The sequence below is a fragment of the Cuculus canorus genome, chromosome Z, assembly GCF_017976375.1.
Source record: "Cuculus canorus isolate bCucCan1 chromosome Z, bCucCan1.pri, whole genome shotgun sequence".
Lineage (NCBI taxonomy): Eukaryota > Metazoa > Chordata > Aves > Cuculiformes > Cuculidae > Cuculus > Cuculus canorus.
In genome coordinates, this window is record NC_071441.1 from 2,854,540 (window position 1) to 2,869,717 (window position 15,178).

Consider the following 15,178-nt stretch of genomic DNA (forward strand, 5'->3'; position numbering starts at 1 on the left):
GTGCCAACTGAGTCTGTGTTCATACAGGCAGAATCATAACAGAATTGGCTTAACTATCTTTTCAGTGATGCTTGTATTCCAAAGCAAGCTTATCTCCCTACGTGTGTGAAAGCATGCTACAGTGTTCAGATCCTTACCAGAATCTGAATCCAACAGAGCCTGTCAGAAACATTCATTGCCGTGTTTAAATCCAGGTTAAACTGTTAAAGAGTTAAACTCTTGAACTACTTCTGAATAACTGCAGTCATAGTAATAGTGAAATCCCACATTCGTGTATGCTTATAAATACAAAAGGTATGAAGGGGGAGTGAATTTCTACTTTGTTCAGTTCAATACGGTTTGATTTCTTCTTTGCAGGTATGCTCCACTTGGAATCCTTTTCTTGATTGCTGGAAAAATTGTTGAGATGGAAGATATGGGTGTGATTGGTGGTCAGCTTGCCATGTATACTGTAACAGTTATCATCGGTTTGCTAATTCATGCTGTCATTGTCCTACCTCTTCTCTACTTCGTAATCACTCGTAAGAACCCTTGGGTATTTATTGGAGGCTTAATTCAGGCGTTAGTCACAGCTCTGGGAACATCTTCCAGGTATAATACAATATTTTAAGGCCATATTTGTTTTATAATATTACTGCTTTGAGAAACAAATTTGCATAATATAATTGGTTAACTCTGTATTCAGGTATTCACTTGGGCATCTTTCTTCGATTCTGCTGCTTTCCGACAGAGATGATTATTATTATTATTATTGTGTTGACTTAAACACTATTTTCTACAAAAATCCCTGACCAGAGATATTTAGTAATGTGAACTGTATGGCCAAAACCCCCATGACTTCGATTAGTTGTGGTGTTTGAGATTTAGAAGTAGTTTTTAATGGCCTCCTGGTAAAAGATGCAGATGGGAAAGGATGTGCATAGCAAAATGGAGCAGCAAGGGGGAAAGTTCAGAGGGGATTCTGAGACATCTTGAGTGCCTTTATTGTTAGCTGACTTTCTGTCCTCAAAATCCTGATAGCTAGTGATGGATGTACAACCTGTGACATAAATGCCACTTTTGTTCTTTGTTGGTGAAGTCATAGGTATGTCATATGAATAAAAAAAGTGTTTGCATCTATGATGAAAGGAAATATTATTGTAATCAAATATACATTTTATACATTTGAGTCAGAGAATCATAGAATGATTTGATCCTTTCCAATCCAAACCATTCTATGATTCTATGATTTCAATACCATATGCCCTTTCATAAGTCAGACAGTCAGCATTATCAAATTCGAGTCCTAGGTGTTTGGAATTATTTTGAAGAGCTGGATGTGAAGCTTATTGTGACCATTAATGTAGAACCTGACCAAGTTTTGTATAACTGAAATAAGCTCTTGAAGACTTAAAGAAATTACGACAGTATATTGTCAATTACTAATTTCTCATTTGACATTTTGACGTCAATCTTCACAAATTTGTAGAATGTCTGTAAGGGAATTTGATTAATACAGATTTTTTAAAAAAGAACAAAATTCATGCCCGTCAACATAGTTTAAGAGAAGACAAAATGAAGTTACAACTTTGGTGGGTAACAGTAATTGTCTTGAGAATATGTTCCAGCTTCTGTAAGACATTCCCCTTGGAGCTGCTCAAGGTTCTAAGAACCTAGATTGATGAAGGAGAGCACACTGGTGGATTCAAAAGCTGTTTAAAATTCAGCTGTTAGTCGAGAGTCACCAAAGAGATTTTCTAGCCCACTCTTCCACGGTTCTTCTTTATTTTACATTTTATCAGTATCATTCCATTAATATTGATGAAGTTTGCAAAGAGATGAAAATCTGTTAAGTGGTTACCAATGAAGACCTCACTGAGGCAGAACAGTCTAGATTGCTGGGTCTTGAAAAACCTCTTCACTTTGGTCTGATCAGATGTTGAGAGAGATCTTTCAGAACAAAGAACGTAGGCAGCTCTTACAAAATGGCCACTTTGTCTTTCTTTCCAAGGAAGTGTCTCTGAAAATGAACTTGGTGCCATGTGGGCTGAATGGGCACTACGGCAGCATATGAAGGCACAATGTCCGGTTGGGTTAATCTTTAAATGAAATTATCATTTGTATCATATTTGGAGGTAGCAGCAGGGGAACAAGATAAAGTAGCGCACGTGGCCTGGCTGAGACAGTCTCACCTTGCCTCATAGCAGCTCTTAACCCTAACCCTAACCCTAACCCTAACCCTAACCCTGTTTTAGATTTATGACTAGAGCAACGCTGCTCACGTATTGATGTTCCAGCTATTGCTGAACAGTATTTGAGCTATGTCAAAGCCTTCTCTGTTTCTCACTCTGCCCTCTGCCCCACAGTGAGTGGTTGAGAGGTGTAGAATAGGCTGGGAGGGCACAAAATCAGACAGATGGTCTGAGATAACCAAAGAGATATGTCATACCGTATAACATCATGCTCTGCCATAAAAAGGGAAAAGAGGGGATTTTAGGAAGGCTAGCTGGTTTTCACTTGGGAGCTGGCTGGGCATTAGTCTACCTGTGGGATATAGTGAGTGATTGCCTTTGCCTCTCTTGTTTTGTTTCATCTCTTTCACTCGTCTCCCACTCATACTTCCCTATTTTATATATATATATATATATATATGTATATATATATATTCTAATCTCAACCATTTTCCTGCTTTTACTGTTCCTCTCCTCTCTGCCTGCCCTACTCAGGGTGTGCAAACAAGTAAGCAAATGGCTGTGTGGTTCTTCGCTACCTGCTGGTGTTTACAAATGGTAAAGTAATGTTATCCACTATCAAAATGCCCTTTCCGGCTGAGCCGGCAAACATAAGAGAAGTTTACTGAAGACTTCAATAACCCAGTTTATATAACTTCAGGAAAATGGTGCTTTGGTGCGACACGACCATATATCTGTGACATAAAAAATGAGAAGCAGGAAAAATGACAAAATACTGAAGTTGTTCAGACTAGAGATCGCATAGGCAGTGACAGGAATTAGACATTGGAAAAATATTCTGACAGCACTAGGAGAATGTCCATCATTAGAATTATTTAAATGCAGCATTAACATCTTTTTATTTAAGTATTCTGGTAGATCACTTAAGAATTAAGACGGAAAGATCTCTCCTGTCATCACAATGTGTGACGCTCTTCTCATTCCCCCCTTGTATGATTTATACTATATATTACCTTATTTTTTGTTGTTGTTTCAGTTCTGCAACACTACCTGTTACATTTAAGTGTCTAGAAGAAATAAATGGAGTGGACAAACGTGTTACAAGATTTGTACTCCCAGTTGGTGCTACAATTAATATGGATGGAACTGCTTTATATGAGGCTTTAGCTGCAATTTTCATTGCACAGGTTAACAACTTCGACCTGAACTTTGGGCAGATTATCACAATCAGGTACAGAAACCATTATTATCTATCTCTAATAACTATTATTGCTTTAATAAAAGCAACTTTGCAAGGAATGCTTCTTGCTGTGATACATGGGATTAAACAAAAGCATCTAGAGCTAAAACCAAGAACTGCTACAGTAGATGAGTGACCAATGATTTACACTTTCTGCGCAGATGAGGCCCTGCAGCACATACTCTCCATTAGATAAACCTCTTGAAAACTGTAACAAGACACACCTATCATGGCACTTTATAGAGTCAACAAGAACACTTCTTAATAAGTGTTAAATTTTCTTTCTTAGGAACCAATGCAGCTGTAGACTTACTACCAGTGCCTGTTTGCTTATAATGCATGTAACAGAGCAGCAGCATAAAAGCACCACAGTGCTAACGCTAGGAAAGATAGTCTTAATTTAGACTATTTAGTCTTAATTTAGTCTTAGAATTAAGATTTTCTTAATTCTGGTGTTCTCAAGATACAAGTAGAGCAAGCTGTGTAAGGAACAGTAATGTCTTTTGCTACCCTAGCTGATAGAGGTGGAGAAGATAAGTATGTTTTCAAGCACTCCAGCCTTTGTGTTTGAAATAGAACAGAAAACAACTCACCAAGCAGCACTCAATGAGAACTGCTCTGCAGAACATAATTTATGTTCTGCATAATTATGCAGAACATAATTTCATTATGTTACTCTAACAGCTTAAAAGAAGTGGGTGATGGGTAGATGTGCAGAAGAAAGAAATGTCAGCAAAGGGAGAAAGGGACACTGTAGGGTAGAGACACATCTATTTATCACCCAGAAAGTTCAGGTATGGTGAACCGTGAATGCAGATTTTCAAGCAGAAGTGCATCCCTCCATAAAATCCGCCAGCTTCATTCAGTGTTCATCAACAGAAGTAAAAGCTCTGCCTTCACGCTCTGAGGCAATAGTTCCGCATCCATTAGTACTGGAGATCCTCCCCGCCAAATCACCTGACAAAACAAAGTCTTCCTAAAGCAAGTGTGAACAAGCACATTTCTATCAAGTTACTAGACTGTATGATTCAGGGTTTCTGGCAGCTTTCTGTTCTCTGATGGCAGAGTGCCAACTGCCCGAGGACAGATACTTCACCTGGCATGAAGTCATATTTAGATGGACAGAGAACAAAAGTTTTTACATTAGATCTACCAGGACAAAATTACCTTCCCAGCTTTTCTTTTAACATGTTTGAGCTTGTGGAGTGGGTTTGCTCAATGTGCAAGGGCATGTAGCTGTAGTGGTTTTGTCTGGCCCTTAGCATCTACCACCTAACAAAATCATGTTTCGAGGGTTCTGGATAAAGATTTAGCATAAATACTTTGGATTAAGATCCACATTCCCCTGTAGCTACATGCAGTGTTCTGATAAAGGACTGTTCTCGTCTTTTTATTTACTATTGAGCAAAAGCCTTCTTCCTTCATGTCTGTTTTTGAAGTTTGCCAGGTGATACAGAGTTTGTCATGGAAGTCAATTAATTGCTCTTGCCATCTCTTTGCACAGCATCACAGCTACAGCTGCCAGTATTGGGGCTGCGGGCATTCCTCAAGCTGGGCTGGTCACCATGGTCATTGTGCTTACATCAGTAGGTTTGCCTACAGATGATATCACTCTTATCATTGCAGTGGACTGGTTCTTGTAAGTATTTTTATGGAGTCACTTAGGTCCAATAGCCAGGGACACTCTAGCAGTACTTCATTCAGTAGTGCACTTCTTTTGCTGTGAAAGGGAGTTGGAAAGAAGTGTCGAAAGGATCACAATTGCTTGTGATTGTTCTATTTTCTTAGAGCAGAAGGTGAAGGGTGTTGCTTAATGATGGTTCCTCTTAGGAGGAGTAAGAAAACTAGGGTACTAAGTACTTTTCTAGTACTAGGGTACTAGAAAATTAGGGTACTAAGAAAACTTTCAGACACACTGTAATTAAATTTTAGTTTTCTGGCTTTTTGTAGGATAGCAATGAAAACCTTTCCATTCAGAGCAGGTTCAGATCTGACTCAGTTCATTGCAGTCCTGCCGACTATCCAGTCTAGGAAAGGTTCATATGTCTACCCCATGGTGCTACTCTTTATCTGACCACCACAGTTTTTCCATTCCTTTTTCTAGAAGACTGACTGACACCTGTAGGAATAAAGGGGAATCCCTTGGTCCAGGAACTAAATCAAAAGCAGTTTTCCTCCAACCTCTATTTTGCCTATCCCCTGTTAGATATAGTTTCCAGGGACTTTTACCCTTCAGTCTTCTCCAGTGATTCCTGCAAGAAATTGCTTGTGTTGTTATCAGAACATTATGTCTTCAATTCATTATCTAACCATGTGCCCACAGCCTTAAGTAGGTAAATGCCTTTTGAATAACAGTATCAGTCAATCCCGGTCAAGCCGGCTCCTACACCTGCGTGGAGCCGTCTAAGAGCATTGAACTGTTAGCTTAATTTTGATTATTTCGACAGATTTCCACCCTAAATTACTGATCATAGTTTGTGCTTAGGAAGGAAAACAGAGATTTTCATTGGCTTATATGTTCAGAGGATATAAACCCAGACCACCAGGGTATCAAACTACCTCCAAGAAGCATCTGCCGTATGCTCCCTTTGTCATCCTCATCACACAGCGGTTTCTTGCTATGAAGTTGCCAACAGTATTAACACATTTTGTGACTTCAAATCCTAATATATATGTTAATTTCTGTAAAAAAAAATGTGGCATCAACAGTTCAGGTAAACGGATATACATAAAATAGCCGAGTCATCTAGTGTCAGGTTAAAGGCCATATTAACAACTAGTCTGCATGCCAAGTGGTAAAATCAAGGCTAACTCACTGATTCTCCTTAGGGATCGTCTCCGTACCACTACCAATGTCTTGGGAGACTCCATCGGAGCAGGAATTGTTGAACATTTATCACGTCATGAGCTGAAGAACAAGGACGCTGAGATGGGTAATTCTGTGATAGAGGAGAATGAAATGAAGAAACCATACCAACTGATCTCACAAGAAAATGAGAGTGAGAAACCATTAGACAGTGAAACCAAGATGTAGGGTAATGAAAGCATGAGTCCAACGCTACAAGAGTAGAAAGCACATACTTTTTCCAGTCATTTGTATCTCAAATTCACTTATTCCTTATTTTCTCCCTTTATGCTAGCACTGGAAAGAATTAATGAAAATATACTCCAAACTAGCAGTGATCATGGTATTTGTTGGCTTCCAACTTAAAAAAAATTTAACAGGCAAAAATGCTGGTCCTGCTAGACATGTGCTAACAGAGGATAAAAAAAGAGACTGTCAATTAAAAACAAAAATCAGTGTGAATCTTATTCAGTCATTGAACTTTTTTTTTTAATATTATGAACTGGAAAGTTAAAACACGTGACAGATGTTTTTATTTTTTTTAAAAATACTTGTTGCAAAACTCCAAACATCCATAAACACACAATTAGTACTTCTAACTTGATAACTGCATCCAGTTAAGTAAATTAACAGGATTTTTGCTTTTTTTATCAGATTTTTTTTCTTCTAATGTTACATTGTCGGTCAAATACTAGCAGGACAATAAAAAGGACGTTAAAGGATAAATAAAGAAGAAAAACAAAATCAGCACTTTTATCAGCTGAGTTGAAATATTTCTGAGGAAGTTATTTTATCTAGACGCAGTTTTTCGCTTTAGCCTCAGCTGATCTTGACAAAAACTTAGTCTAGTCAGCTCTCACTGACTTACATTTACATATATATGTGTGTACCTCCAATCTGGTTTTGCCCACTTAATTTCAACACCACAAACCAGCTGAAAAATTGATGTGTGTATGTGCTTGTAGGAGCAAGGCTGGCGCAGAAACGTTGTCTTCTTCTCTGTTTGGGCTAACACAGCATGCTCTGGGTATGCCCGTTATCTACTCAATCAGTGATAATAAGAGTAAAAGGCAGTGCCAGCCTTCTGCACAACGTGTAGACAGGTGAGATGCTCAGACCCTAAAGGGGCTGAATTCTAAGTCTGAATCTTTGATACCAACAGGAGTTATTCTGATTGAAACCTCCCCAGTTCTTGGTCATCCCGCTGATAAGTCATAGAGCTATTAGCTGGATTTTTTTCCACCTGGAGAAGAAGGCTCCATTATCTCAATGTGAAATTTCAAATTCATTGTGTGTTTATCAGTAGCGTCTTAAAAAGAAAAAATAACCCTTTAGAAAATAAAACTAATGGGTGCTTTTTTACTTTTTACTAGGAAAAAAAAAACATAAATTGCAAAATAGTAAATACTATAATAAATGTTGAAATTTTAATTAGAAAGGATTTTAAAGCGCAATATTTTAGGTTTCTTTCAGGGGATAGATAAGGAAAGAATGAAAAAAGGGAGACAATGCACTTGTAATCCTGTGGCTTTTTTTGTTCATTTCAAGATTGTTCCCTGTTGAAACCCTTTTCTAGAAATACAAAATATGTATTTTTTCCTTTTTTGCCTTGTATTATCATAGAGGTTAAACTGGAAAACTTTATAATGCAGTTACATTTGGGGATAAAAAACGACAGGCACAATAGTGTTGAGTGATTTTTTTTTTTTTTTTGGTTACAAATGTCGGTTGTCTTCTTTCCCCCTCCCCCACCAAAAAAATTTGATGATGGAAATGAAGAGTTCCCTTGCGGTGTCCTAGTTGATGCTCAAATAATATTGCTTCTGTCACTAAAGGAATATTAACATGGTATAAAAGTAACTGTAGTGAAAATGTCAGCATGCTGGTTGAAGCCAAATCTTTTCCCAGGCAAGATCGGTGTTTTTTAGGACTGAACACTCCTGCCCATCTTCTCCATTTGAGCAACCCAGACAATACAAGCAGGAACTCTCCAGTGAATGAACGGAGCGGAGCTTAGTGCAGAGTATTGAGCAGTCAAACCCACAAAGCTCTAAATGAATCTCTGACTGAAAGAAAACAAGTGTGGTGGGGGAGGGCAAGAGAATGCAAATCTAGGATACAGACAGGCATTTTCTGATATGTAATTAGAGATATTTTTATATAGATACTGTATTCAGAATGTGTGTATAAATATTAACTGTAGAATTTATGGAATAACAATTTAAATTTTTGTTAGGGTCTTGTTTGAAAATACATTGCAAAGACAATGTAAAAGGCTGTCTTTCTATGACATCAGCTGAGAAAAATGAGTTGTGTCACAAAGAATGTGATCTTTTTTTACACTAACGTTGTTTCTTATGGAAATCAGGTATTATAGAAAGATTCCCTTCCCCATCCCTCATTGGTTCTGCATTGCTATGCACCCAGAGTGGACTGAGAAACATTACTTTGTAGATGTATTTTCAATAAAAATAGTTTTACATTACTGCTTTTTTGTGGGTTAGAATTTCTTTCAAAATTTCTGGAACAGAAGCTTCACACAAACTCAGAGCTAACGAACTCATCGGATTTCAGGTATTTCTGGTCATTTTAAGCAGCAAGGCTTCGATACAGCAGGGCTTCCTCACTTCAAATACCTTCTTACATATTCGTGATAAAAACTGAGTAAAGGCAGGGAGGGAGGGACTTTAAAAATTAAAAGAACAAATGTTCAGCCTAATTGAGTTCATTCAAATTAAAATCTATAAATTCATACTGATATCTGCAAAATACTAAAAAAAAAGAAATATTTGTAACTTCATTGATTCAGCTACTGCAAAGCTGCCAGTTGGTTTTGGATGTATAATTAGATGGTTAAAAGTCCCCACTGACTGTGATATTACAGCATCATAACAGTACAGTAATCCCAGACAATCCACTTTTTTTCTCACAGAAGTGGTTTGTGAGGGTGTCAGAGTTCATTAAGCAACACTTTCAGCTAGCAGTTATCATCTAATGGAAGAGAATGTCTTGTGAGAAGGACTGGGAAGTTACAAAAGTCGTGAAATGAATCACTTGTACCTATTGAAAAGTTGTGTCAGCTGGAGCAGACACAGCTGAAGCACGGGGAGGTCTTGCTTTCTTGAACATACATCAACAAACTACTTGGACAATGATGTCTATGAATTTGTCTGTGGTATTTTAAGTGAAAACAATACACAATGCAACCAATTTTGTGAAAAAAAAATTCAGAGAACACATGATATTCTAAAGTGCATGAGCGTAACATTTCCAAATTTTTCTCTAGATATCTACACATTCATTCACTCAATCCAGGTACGTATTTCCGTGTTTCTAGAATTATCGTCATGATGGGAAGAGCTAAAGAAAGAGGGGTATGGTGTATTACTTGGAGGTATTACTGGCACAACGGCCTTACTTGCTCTTCTGCCCCCATACAGAACAAAGATCTCCGGTATTCCATAATTTTTCAGCATTGTTTTCATTTGGAAGTTGGGGCACGAAACAGCCATGCCATTCTTAGGCAAGAATTTATGTCTCTGTAACAGTGTGTGGCCAGTATAAAGCAAAGGGATCATGCATGTGGAAAATCAATTACTGGCACAGGAAAGCATTTCTGTCTTCCCTTCTGAAGGACTGAGTTTGTACAAGTGACATTTGTGTTTCAACACAGGCACAACTGATAAGAAATTTAGGGCATTTTTTTTCAGCTAACCCTGTAGTGTGTGCTTGCTTTAATAAAGTCACAGTGGAAATAGTACAGAAGAAAATAGCACAGTATCTTGCTTCCAGTGTGATCAACAGTGTGTGATTTACGATCAAAAGTGTGTGATCAATTTGCTTCTAGTGTGATCAGCTACTTCCCAGAACAGGATAAAAAAATCAGAGATGAACTGGTAGATCACTCTCTGTCTGGATTTCTGTTGTCATCTTTTTAAAGAGATTGTCTTAGCCTGGGAGCATGGGGTAAGATGGAGAAAGACACTCGGAAGATGGAGAAAGACTCACAGACCTTTATTCCAAACTGAATCCCAGACTTACAACATCAGTGAGGGTGCAAGATTCCTTCTGATAACAGGGACCTGCAGTCAGATGATATAATCCTGCATGGTGAGCTCTTTCCTATCCCCTCTTCCCTTACTTGTCTCCTCAGATGTCTCTCCTTCGGAAGTATCTATCGTTCCGAAATTGTAGTAAAGGAGCACTTACATCTCAAACCAAAGTTTTTCTTCAACATGCCTCATTACACAACTGGGGCTGCACAAATAACTGATTTTTCACTTCAGTGAGAGAACTGAAAAACTGAGTAATTCTTACAGGGCATCATGAAACAACTTTTTTGTGACTCAAAAAAAAAAGAACAGTCTCTTCCAGGTATACCGAAATGTTTCATTCTCCACTTCTTGAAACATCCTGTCTCGCTTCTCAATTGCTTTTACTGTATTTTAAATTAAACTCAGGTGTATAATAAACTGTAACTCAGAAATAAAACATTGAACTGTTTTGCTAGGAAAATGTCAAAATGAAACATTTCAACTTTTTACAATATCTCCTCACTTTAAAGCCAGTTCTACTTACAGAATTTGGCACATTTTCACAAGTACTTGCCTCAAAGCTGCATTTTTCAGCAGTATATTTTTATACTAATGCTTTTTCTTTGTTCTTTACAACTTCCTGTCTCCAGACATTGCACATTTTTCTGCTTTTCCTGGTTACTTGGGTTTTCTTTTCATTGTGCTACAGGCTTTTTTAAGAGCTTTTTAAAAATTCTGATAGTTGCTAAAAATTATTAAAAAAACAACTATTTCATTACATGTTTCCAATATTGTTTCTATTATTTTTACTCTTAAACTTGCGTTCATTTCCTGCCCCATTTTTTTTTTTCAACATCTCAAAACAGTTTCCTATTTTCTGTAGTACTATATTCTTCTCTCTATCTATCCCGTTTTCTCTCTTGGTTTTACTCTTCGTTTTTACAGCTTGTTATCCTTGATCTCCTTCATAAACCCAGACACAAGTCAGCCGCTCTGTGTTTTGGTTCTCAAACAATAAAATGGGGACAATAGCATTGCCCTGGAACCAGGTTTGTTTTCAGAGAGATCAAGACTGTGGAAAGCCTCTACGATGGAGTTGACACACACCTGTGTCACATCTCGTGCGCCACCTGAACACCGAGGACTTGCCCATAGTGCATATCACCTCTGTACTATTATCTCCTGTACTGTAGATACTTACGGTGTATCTAAGAATTTATACTACTTCCTCTTCAAAACACACCTTAAATGAAGTTGTTCGTCGTAATCGTACGTAAAACCTGGCCAAATCCTGCGGTGTTTGCTGGTTCTCACTGGCAAAACTCCCATGAGCAGCAAAAGGGGAAAGGATGAAATAAAGATCTGGCTTGAATTTCACAAACAGGGAATAAACTGCGGTGCAGAATAATTTTATTCAGAATAAAATTCAGAATAATTTTATTCAGAATAAAATTGGTATTCGCGACAGAGGGTGACTGTGATTCGGCCTGAGCAGGTGCTACACAAAACTCCCTTCATGGATCCGCCGGTTCACCTTGCTCGTGACCTGCGGTTCCTCTCCTATTCAAACCCCACTCCTCTCCCAGGCAGCAGCTCCTGGCCATGCCAAATTGCCTGGTGTTTTTCTGATACACACAAATGGGGACTGGGATGAGACCACCCAACTCGCTTTCACTTAGAGGCTAAGCCAGGATGTAAGGCTGAATCTGCAGAAGAAAAAGACTACGGCACTAATCCACTGTGCCACTTAGCCTCCACAGTGCAAAAGAGCTATTCAGATGCTGCCAGCGCTTCATTTTCAGATGTACTGTGCCTGTGTAACAATCAGCCTCCTAAAAACTGCAAAATGTTTCCCAGCAATGACAGCCAAAATTTTTGTCTCATTAGATTGTGCTGCCATCGTGTGGCAAACCTTTTTTAACAAGTAAGGTTTCCTCTCCAATTAAAAAAATTAAGTTAAATCCTCTGATGAGCAGTTGAGCACAACACTTCATGTTCGCTCCAACTGGAGAATGCTTTAATTATTATTATTAGAATTGATACTGTTATTATTATCATCCAATTTATTCACATAAAGAAGATATTCATCTCGTCCTCTGTTCAGCGCAGCCTTAAAGAGCTTCAGCTGTGACCACCTTAATTCTTACAGTGATTCTTTGGTGTGTGTTCATTTGTCTGTGTTTTATCTGTGCATCTCTCAGGGAAGGTGAAGGTGTGTTGGGGAAAATGTGTGCCACAGTTCCTGAGATGTTCTTTTAGGTATTGGGGGACTGGTGGTGTATTTGCTGAGGCTAAATGCTAACACAGTGGACTTTCACACAGTTATCAATCTCTTTTCCAGTCTCAATTTTTTCTCATTGAAGGGTCTCTCTCTTGGTAATCTGTTGTCCCTGAAAGTGCTATGAAAATGCGAGATATACACATTTGGAATCTATTCGTGCCAAGCCTCCCCATCAACAGATACAGACAACACACTGGCATAAAGCATTTCGAAGGGGCGTGAGAATCAGGTCCCATCCTCACCTTCCTGCAGGAACCCTCGATTAACACCTAACTGAAAAATGTATTACCCAAGGTGACAGCTGTGGCCAAAGAGCTTTTGATAAATCTGATGAAGAGAAGAACATACAAACTTTTTAAGTTTCCTTTCTCTTAAGGAGACTGAGCCCAGGCCGGTTCCCCGACAGAAGGGTTCTAACCAGCCAACAACTGACAGAGCCCCCTCGAAGTACAACAAAACATGAGCCCTCAACTTTTCTTCCTTGTGTTTCCTCCTGGTGGGCTGATAATTTGCCTCAAAAATCCCTGAACTACTTCAGAGTGCAGATGAGTCCGGTGAGAGCTTCTAGGGTGGTCTCTGCTTGCACGTGGCGTTGGCCAGGGACTGAGTTTTATCTTGGTGCACCAGTAGTGCTGCCAACAGTACCAAGTGCGGTATTGCAAACTGCTAGGCTCAGAATTAGAAGGATTTTGCTTACACTGTCTTAAAATACTTTTCTCCAGCCCTCATTGCTGTCTGAAAACATGAGGTGACATAAAGGACCAGAAAGACAATGAAAAGAGCTCCAAATTGTTACTTTAAAGTCAGTCTTAAAAGGGTGTAACTGGAGACTTTGAACATTTGATGGTTTTAATTCTGAATCCTATGTCTGTAAACTGAATCCTACTAAAATAATGTCTTTGTCAAACTGCACAGTTTAGCCACAGCCAAACCACCAAGAAACTCCACCACTATGGAGTCTTTTCAATGTCTTTATCAACAACCTGGATGGAGGCATTGAGTGCACCCTTAGCAAGTTTGCAGATGACACTAAGCTGGGTGGAAGTGTGGATCTGCTGGAGGGTAGGGAGGCTCCAAAGGGATCTGAACAGGCTGGACTGCTGGGCCGAGACCGATGGCATGAGGGTGAACAAGGCCAAATGCCGGGTCCTGCACTTGAGGCACAACAACCCTGTGCAGTGCTACAGACTAGGAGAAATCTGGCTAGAAAGCTGCATGGAGAGAAGGACCTGAGGGTGTTGGTTGACAGCAACTGAACATGAGCCAGCAGTGTGCCCAGGGGGCCAAGAAGGCCAATGGCATCTTGGCTTGGATCAGAAACGGTGTGGCCAGCAGGACCAGGGAGGTGATTCTCCCTCTGTACTCGGCACTGGTGAGACCGCACCTTGAGTACTGTGTTCAGTTCTGGACCCCTCACCACAAGAAAGATGTTGAGGCTCTGGAGTGTGTCCAGAGAAGAGCAACGAAGCTGGTGAGGGGCTGGAGAACAAGTCTGACGAGGAGCGGCTGAGAGAGCTGGGGTTGTTTAGCCTGGAGAAGAGGAGGCTGAGGGGAGACCTTATTGCTCTCTCCAACTGCCTGAAAGGAGGTTGTGGAGAGGAGGGAGCTGGGCTCTTCTCCCAAGTGAATGAGGACAGGACAAGAGGGAATGGCCTCAAGCTCCACCAAGGGAGGTTCAGGCTGGATATCAGGAAAAAAATTTTCTCAGAGAGGGTGATTGGGCCCCGGCAGAGGCTGCCCAGGGAGGGGGTCGAGTCACCTTCCCTGGAGGTGTTTAAGGGACGGGTGGGTGAGGGGCTGAGGGGAAGCGTTTAGGGAGTGTTAGGAATGGTTGGACTCGATGACCCAGTGGGTCCCTTCCAACCTGGTGATTCTATGATTCTATCAAAAAGTGTATCAACTGCTAAAATTACAGAGAAGAGTCCTTTGTGAATTTAAAGGTTGATAAAAGATAAGAAACAAATGGTAGGCAGGGCTTAACCATCATTTCTGAGGATGAAGAAGTGTCCAAAGCAAGTCATCCTAGAAATTGGTGTTGGTTTTATTGAATGCTTTTATCAATCCCCTGCAGAAAGAAGTTTGCATTGAAGTTTCTTTAAGTGTGCAAATAACATTATGCTCATTCAAGTAGTTAAATTCTTTATCAGTGGCACCAAATTCCAGAAGGAGATTACAAAACTGAGTAGAAGAATGCGTTCCAAGTAAGTTTCCCTTTAGACAAATATAATGTAGTGCATCTATGGAAAAAAAATCTAAACCCTGTCTGCATAATGCTGAACTCAATACTGACATTTATGAGCCAAGGAAAGGATCTTAGCGATATCATTGACAACTTCCTGGAGTCATTGTAATGATACGCTGGCCCAAAACGGCAGCAAGATGCTGGGTGTCATCTGCAAAGGTGTAAGAATAAGAACAACAAAGGACGCAATTTTGCTGCTATGTAAAGGTTTTGGTGTAGCCACACTTTGAGTCCTACAGACAGTCCAAGTCTGTGCATTTCAAGAAGGACGTATAGGAATTAAGAGAGATACAGAGAAATGATCACAGACATGAAAAATCTGCCTTACGAGGTGATACAGAATGGCTGACATTACCCACCTGGCG

General features: G+C 39.6%; 1 protein-coding gene across 1 annotated transcript in view; it reads left to right on the forward strand.

Moving 5' to 3' along the window:
* The window catches only part of SLC1A3 (solute carrier family 1 member 3), a 65,773-nt gene extending 57,060 nt beyond the window's left edge, over window positions 1-8,713 (forward strand). Inside the window, exons 7-10 of the mRNA XM_054054632.1 lie at window positions 358-591; window positions 3,208-3,402; window positions 4,916-5,050; window positions 6,241-8,713. Of these exons, the coding sequence (XP_053910607.1) occupies window positions 358-591; window positions 3,208-3,402; window positions 4,916-5,050; window positions 6,241-6,445 (769 nt within the window). The 3' untranslated portion in view covers window positions 6,446-8,713. The remainder of the gene's footprint in view (window positions 1-357; window positions 592-3,207; window positions 3,403-4,915; window positions 5,051-6,240) is intronic.
* Window positions 8,714-15,178: the final 6,465 nt, after the last annotated feature.